A 10000-nucleotide genomic window follows, 5' to 3' on the forward strand; every position below is an offset into this window, starting at 1 on the left:
TCTTCCATTTTCAGCCAATCGTCACTCTTACAGTTTTCTTCAGTGACTTTATAATAGCCGGGAAGAAAGGACTCTTTTGGTGACTTTCCCCTTTTGTGGCTGCATGTAAACAACAATATTATATGTTCTTTGACACTGGACATGTTTCTGTCCTTCAAGCTTTTGGCTATGGATCTTTAAAGCTTAAATTTTTCAATTGCATGGTGGTTCTTGCTTTCCCTTCTTTAAGTAACTATTAGGTGGGGATTTGTTGTATTTTTATCCCTTCTTTGCAATTTGGTAGCTGCCAGTGTCCTTCTGTTAATCCTTTTATGTCATGTCATTGTGGCCAAGTTGGTACCAAAACATGAAATGGTTGTCAGGATGCAACAGGGCTATAATTGTTATCTGTTCACATGATTTGCAATTGGTTGCATAAGTTGCAAGTCGTGGAGAGTGAACGACAATAAAGTGATTTAGAAGTACTCATGGCATGTTTTCGTTTTCAGACAAAGAGACTTATTCTACATCTTGAAGGCTTATTCAGTATACGATCCCAAAACAGGTTACTGTCAGGTATCAACAAAAAAGGTTGTCTTTTTTAAACGTTCATGTTGAGGAGGCAGTGTGGCCCAGTGGTTAGGGCGCTTGCCTTGAGATCTGGAGATCCCGGGTTCAAGACCTGCTCTGACCACTCGTTGAATTTGATCCTGGAAGTCCCTGGTTCAACTTCCCAGCTGCACTTGTAAATAGCCGACTGGTTTGCCTCCGGCCAGTCGGGATTCTTAACAGTTGTTGTTGTTGTTGTTCTGTTCCATCATTTTGTTGTGTTTCATTGGCCCTGAAAAAAGCAGGGATGGCGCAGTGGTGAGAGCACTCGCCTCCCACCAATGTGGCCCGGGTTCGATTCCCTGACTCGGCGTCATATGTGGGTTGAATATGTTGGTTCTCTACTCTGCACCGAGAGGTTTTCTCTGGGTACTCCGGTTTCCCCTCTCCTCAAAAACCAACCTTTGACTTGAAGTTGCTTTCATCGTTAATTTCAGTTTACAGTGTCCCCAATTAGTGCTCAAGTGCTAGAACGACTAGACACTTGAATAAAGTTCCTTTCCTTTCCTTTCCCTAGGGCGAGTGGTCAATTAAGTATGTACATGTATTGTATTGTATATTTAGTAAGTGTTTTTATTGATCGATTTTACAGATGTTCTGTTTTTTTGTGGTAGTGCACTACACACTACATGTATGTCACCAGGTTGTAAGAGTGTAAGAGAGTGTAAGAGTGTAAGAAGGGAAGCCTGTAGTGACAATTGCAATAGGTCCGCAGTGCATGCGTAACTCATGGAAATAAACTGGTCTGTTGGAAGCATGCTTTGTAGTTTCAACAAATGAGCCCCAAAATTGGCAAGAATTTGTGATGCTGATGAATAATAAAGCAGCTACTACATGTATTTCCAAAATGATGGAATTACCTGGTGATTAAAAAACCTCCTCCAGGAGGGTGATTTTTGACTTCGCAGAAGCAATGGTCAACCTCAAGAGTTGGGTGATTGTGATCTTTGTGTTGAATTTTCACATTTTTTGTCAAACTTTATAACACTTGAAAGGAAAAAAAACAAACTAACCAAAACAAAAACGCAGTGTCTTGCCATGATTTTGACACAGATGTATTCTTTCTTTCATGAGTTGTTATTAAACATGCAAGATACAATGTAACTTGATTACGGCGTTGCCAGAATTCGATGTCACTTTCGATTGTGCGATTTACTTGTGCCGCCAAAAGTACAATAGAAAAATTGAATGCAGCAAAAATCTCCCAAAATGTTTTTCACTGATGGTAATTTTGTATATGAATTATTCGCGATTCAAGATTTATTTGTGTTGTTTTCATGTCACAAATTTTGTTGCTGATGGCAAAATATTTTTTATTGATCAACACTTTCGAAAACTTCCTGCTGCTTCCTAAAAACTGTGTAACTATCCATAATTTACATGTATTTATCTTTCCATCCAAATACTAACCGCACTGGACAGGCCTTAACTTTAGTGAACCTTTGTCATAGAAAGCTATCAGAGGCTTGCGTTAGTAAAGAAGTTGTGAGGGAACTTGAAAATGATCAACTTGTCAGCCTTGGAACCAATGTTTCTCCATGGACCCTTTTATTTTCTTCAATCCTTCTGGGTTTAGTATTATACTAGTAATCACATTTTATTGTCTTCTCAGGGGTCCATTTACCTAAGACATCTACCATGCCACTATAATGATATACGGTGCCAAAGCAATATTGTGTACTGTTAGAGCTACATATTATGCAAAGACAATTAGAATCTCCTGGAAAACAAAACACATCTCAGTTGACAGGAATAAAGCACTGTGTTACTGCACTACCACACGCACGCAATGCGTGCCTATTTTCTTTTATTTCAATTATTTTTCTCTGGCTTTGACTTTTTCAATGTTGCAGGCAATGGCTCCAGTAGCAGCTGTTCTTCTAATGCACATGCCAGCTGAGGTGAGAAATACGATGTGCATTTGATTTTAACTTTTTACTGGTTTACTCTCTCAAGTAAAATATAGAATATTAGTTTACGTTTGACTCAGTAAATGTCTCTGTGTATCTTTTTGCCCTGTGTTACCGCGTAATGGTCCCTCTGTTTACAAAATAATACAGGGTATATGTTTTAGACAACTATAATTTTGTTTTCATAATTTCACTGGTTAGTTTTTTTTCTGACAAGGTGCTTGTATTTTTGTATTTTTTTTTGTATTTTTTCTTCTAACTACGTTTTTAATTAGTAACGCTTTTACCGGCTGGTAAAACGCAGTTAATGGAACATGACACCCCTAGAGGGCAAGACTGCTTTCGTTCGTCACGCAATCCAGTAAGATAAATAATAGAACAATATTGAATGCTGAATTCATGAATGAATGTTCCCTTATTCTAGCAGTTAGTACAAACGCTATTCATGTCTGTATTTTAGCTTCTATCTTGCTGAGTAATCTAGTGATATATCTTAACTTTTCCTAGATTGGTCCTTATATTTGTTAGCCCCATTCATGGCTGACAAGCTCGCCACGTGGCGTCTCTTTAGCTCGTAGTACAGCTGTACCTATTGGTCGAACTTTGAGACACTGTCTTGCTATATAAATCTCAATACACTGTAACACGGCATAATCCTGGCAGCTTGCACGAGAGTACACAGTTTGTAACAATTTTGCTTTAAAATCTCCCACCCTCCCTCCCCGGGAGACGGGCTTTTGTTTGTTATTTGCCAATGTTAAGTCTGCGTAGCGACTTCCCCCAAGCTTTGGCATTGCTTGTGTCTTGCCATCTTATATCCTTGCCTTTATCTTGTCCGATCCAGCCTCTGCTGTGCTGGGGAGATAACAAAGGCTCTGCCAATACTCTTGTTCTATTCCCACGTTAGTGGGGGAATAAGTGAGGCTTTTAGTTTGTGCACCTATTATTAAGTCGCGTAAAACCTGCCACAGGGCTGTGTCCCCCTCAATTACGCCATATTGTTGTTTGCTTATTTGTTTTCGTTACACTACCTAGTTGCGTTACATCCTACTATTAGTTTAAATTGTGGAATAGTGACATTAACTGTCTAAAAAAGAATTTTTTTATGGGGTGTGGTTAGAAAATAGGGGCATGGTTTTTTGCGGGTTCTCAAAAAGAATTCAGGTGCAAAAATTGTCAACATTTATCTCTGCTTGTGCTTTACGTACCCCCACCATAGTGACTACAAACGTCCCATTCACAACTCTAGGGGTAGGGCTGTTTTAGTGATCTGAAGACAATGACCTGTAAACCTGACCTTTGACCTGTAAAAAATACTTGTCTTCACCCAAAAGAGTTCTGAGATTTTCAATTCTATTGAAGTCTGGGGAAAAAGTGTCTGGAAAAAGGAACCCTACATTTCAAGATGTACATGACTTGTATAACTGATCATGAAGCAGCTGCAAACTTGTTGACTTATGTTATGGAAAAAAGGTTGCTGTTATTCATCATGGTGAAGTACAATAATAATAAAGTATTCTCGTTTGTCTCACATTGTGGTCACTTGTGATGTAGAACGCGACGTTTCGACTGCATACTGCTAGTCTTCAGCAGGCGATGAGGTCAACTGGTTACTCGTCACCTTTTAAGCAGGATGCTCTGCTGTGATTGGTTGGTTTTCAGCAGCTTTGAAACAAAGTAAAGTTTATTGATTGTGATCATCATTGGTACACACACAGGATCAAAGAGGCGATTTACATACATGTAAGACTTAACCCTAACAACATCAACAGGGATAGTGGAATAGAAAAAGCAGAAGCATGGATGCCCACAATCAAGAAACACAACAACAGGAGAACCGTACGACAGCAGACCGCCGAAGAAACAATACACCGAAACAGCGAGGATCGAAATGCACCAATCACAGCTGCTGAAAACCAACCAATCACAGGGGAGCATCCTGCTTAAAAGGTGACATGTAACCAGTCAACTGATCACCTGATGAAGACTAGCAGTATGCAGTTGAAACATCGCGATCTACATCACAAGTGACCACACCGTGAGACAAACGAGAATACTTTATTATTATTAATATGTTATTGACTTTGCAGGAAGCATTTTGGTGTTTGGTGATGATCTGTGATAAATACATACCTGGCTATTACAGTCCTAAACTGGTAAGTTCTTTCATTGATGTTTTATGGTTTAGTACTAAGTGGTAGTTATAGGTGTTTTCACCTCATTTGCACTTCCTATGGCTTTCTATGAGAAAGCAGTGATTTCAAGCCATTGTCATGGTTTGTGCAGTTGGTATCAATGTCGGAACCCCATAATGGGTTTTACACACAATAATATGTGTACTTTACTTGAAACTTCCTACATAATATCATGACATATTGGCCTACATGTATTGTTGAGAGTTCTAGTGTTGTCCTTTTTATCATTATGAGCTGTACCATCATGTAACTGTAGTTGATGGAGGCGAAAAATGGACAGTATAAGATCAAAACCACCGACTGGTTCGCTTAGTTGGTTGAGCATTGGACTACTGTGCGGGAGGTTGTGGGATCAAAAACTCCAGTAGGATCAACACTCAGGGTCTTTAAACAATTGAGGAGAAAATGCTGCCTATTGTAATGACATCTGCTAATGGTTAGACTCTCTAGTCTTCTCAGATAAGGATGAAAGACCGTAGGCCTCGTCTTACAGCCATTCAATGTGCGACTGTCACATAAAAGAACCCTCACACTATGTGCAAAGAGTAGGGCACAGTCAGGTCCTGGTGTTTTTGCCTGTCTGTTGTTTAGTGTATTCTCTGTTACCCTCACTGACCCTTTAAGGTCGACTTGTGTATGGGACTCAGTGTCCTGTTGCTGATTCTCCATGGGCTTTGTCCCTTAATGCGTAAATGAAATGAAAATGAAAAGCTTGGGTATAGACCTTTCACCAAACATGTATTTCTTTGCATATTAGGAAGCTGTTCACCTTGATGGAGCCATATTTGGTGGCTTGCTGGAAAAAACTGTACCTCACATAGCTAAACACATGGTAGGAATCTGTGTGGCTAATTTGATGCTGTTCTGATACACAAACAGAGTAAATAAGTGGGACACATTGCTAACATGAGGAAAAATAAAGGGAAGAAATGTGAGGGAATAGGAACATGGCAATGTAGCCCCAAATAATTAACGTCAACTATTCACTGCATGAAGTAGTGGTGGCTAACGGTGGATGTGTACCAAGCCACAAAGTGGGGAGGTAAATATCCACCACTAGCCACCTCCACTTAATTTAACCCATTGACTCCCAGGGGTTCACCCATTGACGAGTAAAATTGTCTGGCGTTAGGCAGAGTAAAATACTAAGTCTGGCCGGTTTCGGCCAGTTTGGACGTCAAAGGGTTAATGGGAACATAGTTTTCAGTTAGTGATTAAACCATTGACTCCCAGGGGTTCCCCATTGATGAGTAAAATCATCTGGTGTTAGACAGAGTAAAATACTAAGTCTGGCCGGTTTCGGCCGGTTTGTTAACTGAATATTAAATTTGTTTTAGCATAATTATACTTTACCGTGAGATAATATAGCACATAAAGATGATTTTAACTAATTTTTATTCCAACAACAATTACAATAAATTATTTTTGGGTGCAAAATCCTGCATGAATTTCTTGGAGGTGAAGAGCAAAGGATGTGTGGAGTTTGAGTAGCCAATCAGAGCGTGCCTTCAATGCTATCCACTTTTTTAGTTTATAAATTTTACTAGTAATTAATTTATTATTGATTCCTGGATTTGATGGGCCATGTATGTGGGAAATACATGTTGTTGGTTTGGTCTCCCCTAATCAAGAACCAATGTTTGATTTACTTTGATCTGCTATAAGATGATATATGTAGTCTCTCAAATAATTATTATTAGTGGGGCACTTGTGTGCAGTGACTTATTAAGGTGGCTCAAACCAGTTTCAACACTTTTAAGAGACCTTGTTATTAGAAGGATTGACACTACAACACTTGATCACGTAACAGCAATGTTATGGTACCATGTGAAATAACAATTATCACTGAACAAGGTGCAGTCATTTTTGTGATGTAACAAGTTACCATGGCAACAGAAAAGCCTTGCAAGAACACCCTATATTTTGGCTTTAGTTGCTCATACCTGAAAAAAATGAACTTGGTAACCCCAATTTTTTTATTGCACAAAAGTGATCAGCAAACCAAGATGAAACTCTCTGCAAAGTTTAAAAAACATCTGTGCTGTGGATTCAGAGCTACCTTAAATTTTCAATTATTTAGGTGGCTCTGAATCTGCTACACAGAATTTTTTCAAAACATTGCAGAACATTTCATTCTGGTATGATGATTACATTTCAGAAAATTTATGAAAAATGGGGGTCACCAGTTAGTTTTTGAGACAAGAGCAGCTTAAGCCAAAATATGGGGTGTTTTTGCAGGGCTTTCCTGTTCCTGTTACTATGGCAACTTTTTATGGCCCAAAAATGACCGAATCTTTTCAGCAATAATTGGTGATAATGGTACAATAATTGGTGTTTGATATGGTACAATAACATTACTGTTAAGTGATAACATAAAGGTGTTGTAGTGTCAATCCTTCTAATGAGAACGTTTCTTTCAAGTGTTGAAACTGGTTTGACCCATCTTAAATATGCATGTGTTGCAGAATACATAAGATTGCAAAAAAGCGCTTATTGTCATGAGTTTGGATTGATAGTGACGACAATAAATCGCATGTTTGAAAAAAAGTAATCCAAATTGCCAAAGAAATTTTTGTTTGACAAATGAATAATTTTTTTATTATACTTTATAGCTGCATAGGGTTAACCCACGTATCTCCAAATCACCCAGGAATCTCTCTTCTTTCGCTGAATTTATGTACATATTACGTACACCTGTACACAAATTCAGCAAAAGGAGAAAGATTCCAAAGTAGATGACTCGCAACAACCATACCCACTGTTAATGCCTCTATTGTGATTTAAATCATCTTGTTTTTGGTTTCTTTAAACTGGTTCAAAAACTTCAGTTGGAAGTTCGAAAAAGTCTGAACCAAGACAACCATAACATCTGTATGGCATTAATTTTACTTTCAGAAATCTCATCACATAGACCCTTTGATGTACATGACTGAATGGTTTATGTGCCTGGTAGCCAGGTACGTTAGTGTTGCTCAAAAGGGATAAAATTTCAGCCATATTTATTAGTGGATAATTTTTGAGAAAAGAAGTTGCATGGCCTGCAGGCTAATACGCTTTTTGCAGTCTCTGAATATTTTTAATGTAGTGGAAGGGCCCTAACTTGGAAGAGTTTGATTTATTGGACTACATGTACTATTGGAGGTTCTATTAGTAATAGTCCTCGAGTAGCGAAAAGCGTGACGCTTTCTTTCGTTTAGTTCTCTGAATTAAATATTTCTTTAACTTGCATTTGCTAACTTTATTATCGCCTTTTCTGTCCGACTAGTTGGGTGATACTAAAACAATTAGACCCTTCGCCCTCAAGGGCCACGGGTCAATAGCCCATTTGGCTTTTCCTCATGGGCTATTGACCCATAGCCCTTGCGGGCAAAGGGTCTAATTGTTAAGTAGACATCATAGGGCTATTTTATTCAACTATAATCGAGCAATAAACTAATGAGCAATCCATCAATAACTTATCATTCCAATCAAGGAACCTTCCTTTTGCTACTGTGCTGCGTGTGTGGGACATGTTCTTCTGTGAAGGTTTGTTTTCTTTTCTATAAAGTAAAATAATACCATCATTACGCTTTATCAACCAGGGAAGGAAATTTGCATATGAAGGGGTGCAGATGCTCATCGGTCAGCTTGAATTACTTGAATTATAACCTATAGGAGACCAATTTGTGTGTGGCCCAGGCTTTTTTTTACCCCTAAAAGAGACCATCATTAAAACTTATTAAATACGTAACTGTATTTACTGTACAAACACCTGAAATTTACACTCCTTAGCAAGATGACGAGCATCCCCACCCCTTCCATACATGAATCCCCCTCGGGTTATCAACCATACTGTATTTTAGAAAATCATGGTAATTTCTATAGACATGTACACTTAAGTCATTATTTTTTTTATCCAAAATGTAGCACATTTGAGATATCCAATTCATTGATTTGCTTTCATAGCAACTTCTTTTGATATCAGGCCTTACAAAATAGCCAAAATCAAGGACCGGTGGTGCCTTGCAGGTGTTTAATATATTCAATACAAAAGGCTTGTTACCTATCAAAAAAAAAAGATGACTGGGGAAAAACCGCTACCTTCAGTCACTGACTCAGAAAACCCAGGTTGTAACCTTTTGGAAAATTTCAGATCTGCTCTTGCTTTGACCCTGTCTGACATTCCCTCTGAAACACTGGTTTGGTGTTACTTTGAAGTATGTAACTAGCAGTCTGTGAGGAGGCTTTAAAATTTTGATGGCCCCTGGCAATTACCGGTACAAATCTTTCAGTGCTATTGTGCTATCTGCAGCAATGAAACTAACGCAAGCTTAGTGTTACATTGTGTATGGCAAATGAAATGAAAAAATGGCCCAACAAGGAGGGTGACAAGTCTCAAATGATTGAGAAAAACAATAATTCTCCCTTCCTCTTCCTTCCACTTATGGATAGTAATAATAATTGTTATTGTTATTAACACTAATATTATTCTTAACATGTTGCACCTCCAAAATGACAGCCTTTGTGAGTGTGATCCATGGTGTTTTTTGATTCTTTACACTCCTACACCAAAATCTGCCTTTTTTTTTATGTCCATGGAATTAATTAGTCATATTCATCAAGTGTCAGGCATTGGTATTAAATAATTATTATTGAAAATCGATCAAGTGTGATTCTGCTGAAAATGGAATAGACCACTTGAAAGACCATCAAGTTGTTGAACTGCTATTGTTGCTTTGGTGATAACTATTTAAGGCTGATACCTTCCCCTTTTTCTTAAGGGATAAAAGTACTGTTCAGAACCACTTTAGCAATGATGAAATTAGCTCTTACACCAAAGGACCTTTCACGCTGTCAAGGGTAGGTACTGTACATGTTTGCGCTTCTTGAAAGAAATTTGCTCCCGCTGAGTAACTTCAGTTGTTTTGTGAGTTTGTGATAATCCCACAGAGGATGAAGATCTGTGCTAGACACTACCTGATTCGTGTTTGTAGAAGATGCATATATTGCAAGTGTGGAATAAAGCAATAATAATTATTACTTTAATTATTATAATTATGTTTACTTTCATTACTGCAAAAGGACATGGCCGTAGCTAGCGGAGGGGCAATTGGGGCACTTGTATCCTCCCCAAAAAGAGTAAAGAAAAAGTATTTATAGTGAAAAAAAAAAATTAATGTCATCTCTTTCTGCAGTGTTGGGCAGATAATTTGAACTATACTGATATTACCTTTGAAGCTTTTCACAACCGATTCGCTTGTCTTTATGAAACAGCAAACAAAAGGGAGCCATTATTCAAAGACAATAGTACGTTGACATTTCCCTATA

General features: G+C 38.2%; 1 protein-coding gene across 1 annotated transcript in view; it reads left to right on the forward strand.

Annotated features, from left to right (window-relative positions):
* LOC137975097 (TBC1 domain family member 10A-like) overlaps nt 1-10000 on the forward strand; it is a 23516-nt gene that overhangs the window by 11495 nt on the left and 2021 nt on the right. Inside the window, exons 5-11 of the mRNA XM_068822152.1 lie at nt 489-555; nt 2442-2489; nt 4589-4654; nt 5451-5525; nt 7589-7650; nt 8166-8218; nt 9454-9532. Of these exons, the coding sequence (XP_068678253.1) occupies nt 489-555; nt 2442-2489; nt 4589-4654; nt 5451-5525; nt 7589-7650; nt 8166-8218; nt 9454-9532 (450 nt within the window). The remainder of the gene's footprint in view (nt 1-488; nt 556-2441; nt 2490-4588; nt 4655-5450; nt 5526-7588; nt 7651-8165; nt 8219-9453; nt 9533-10000) is intronic.

The sequence above is a fragment of the Montipora foliosa genome, chromosome 11, assembly GCF_036669935.1.
Source record: "Montipora foliosa isolate CH-2021 chromosome 11, ASM3666993v2, whole genome shotgun sequence".
In the NCBI taxonomy this organism is placed as follows: Eukaryota; Metazoa; Cnidaria; class Anthozoa; order Scleractinia; family Acroporidae; genus Montipora; species Montipora foliosa.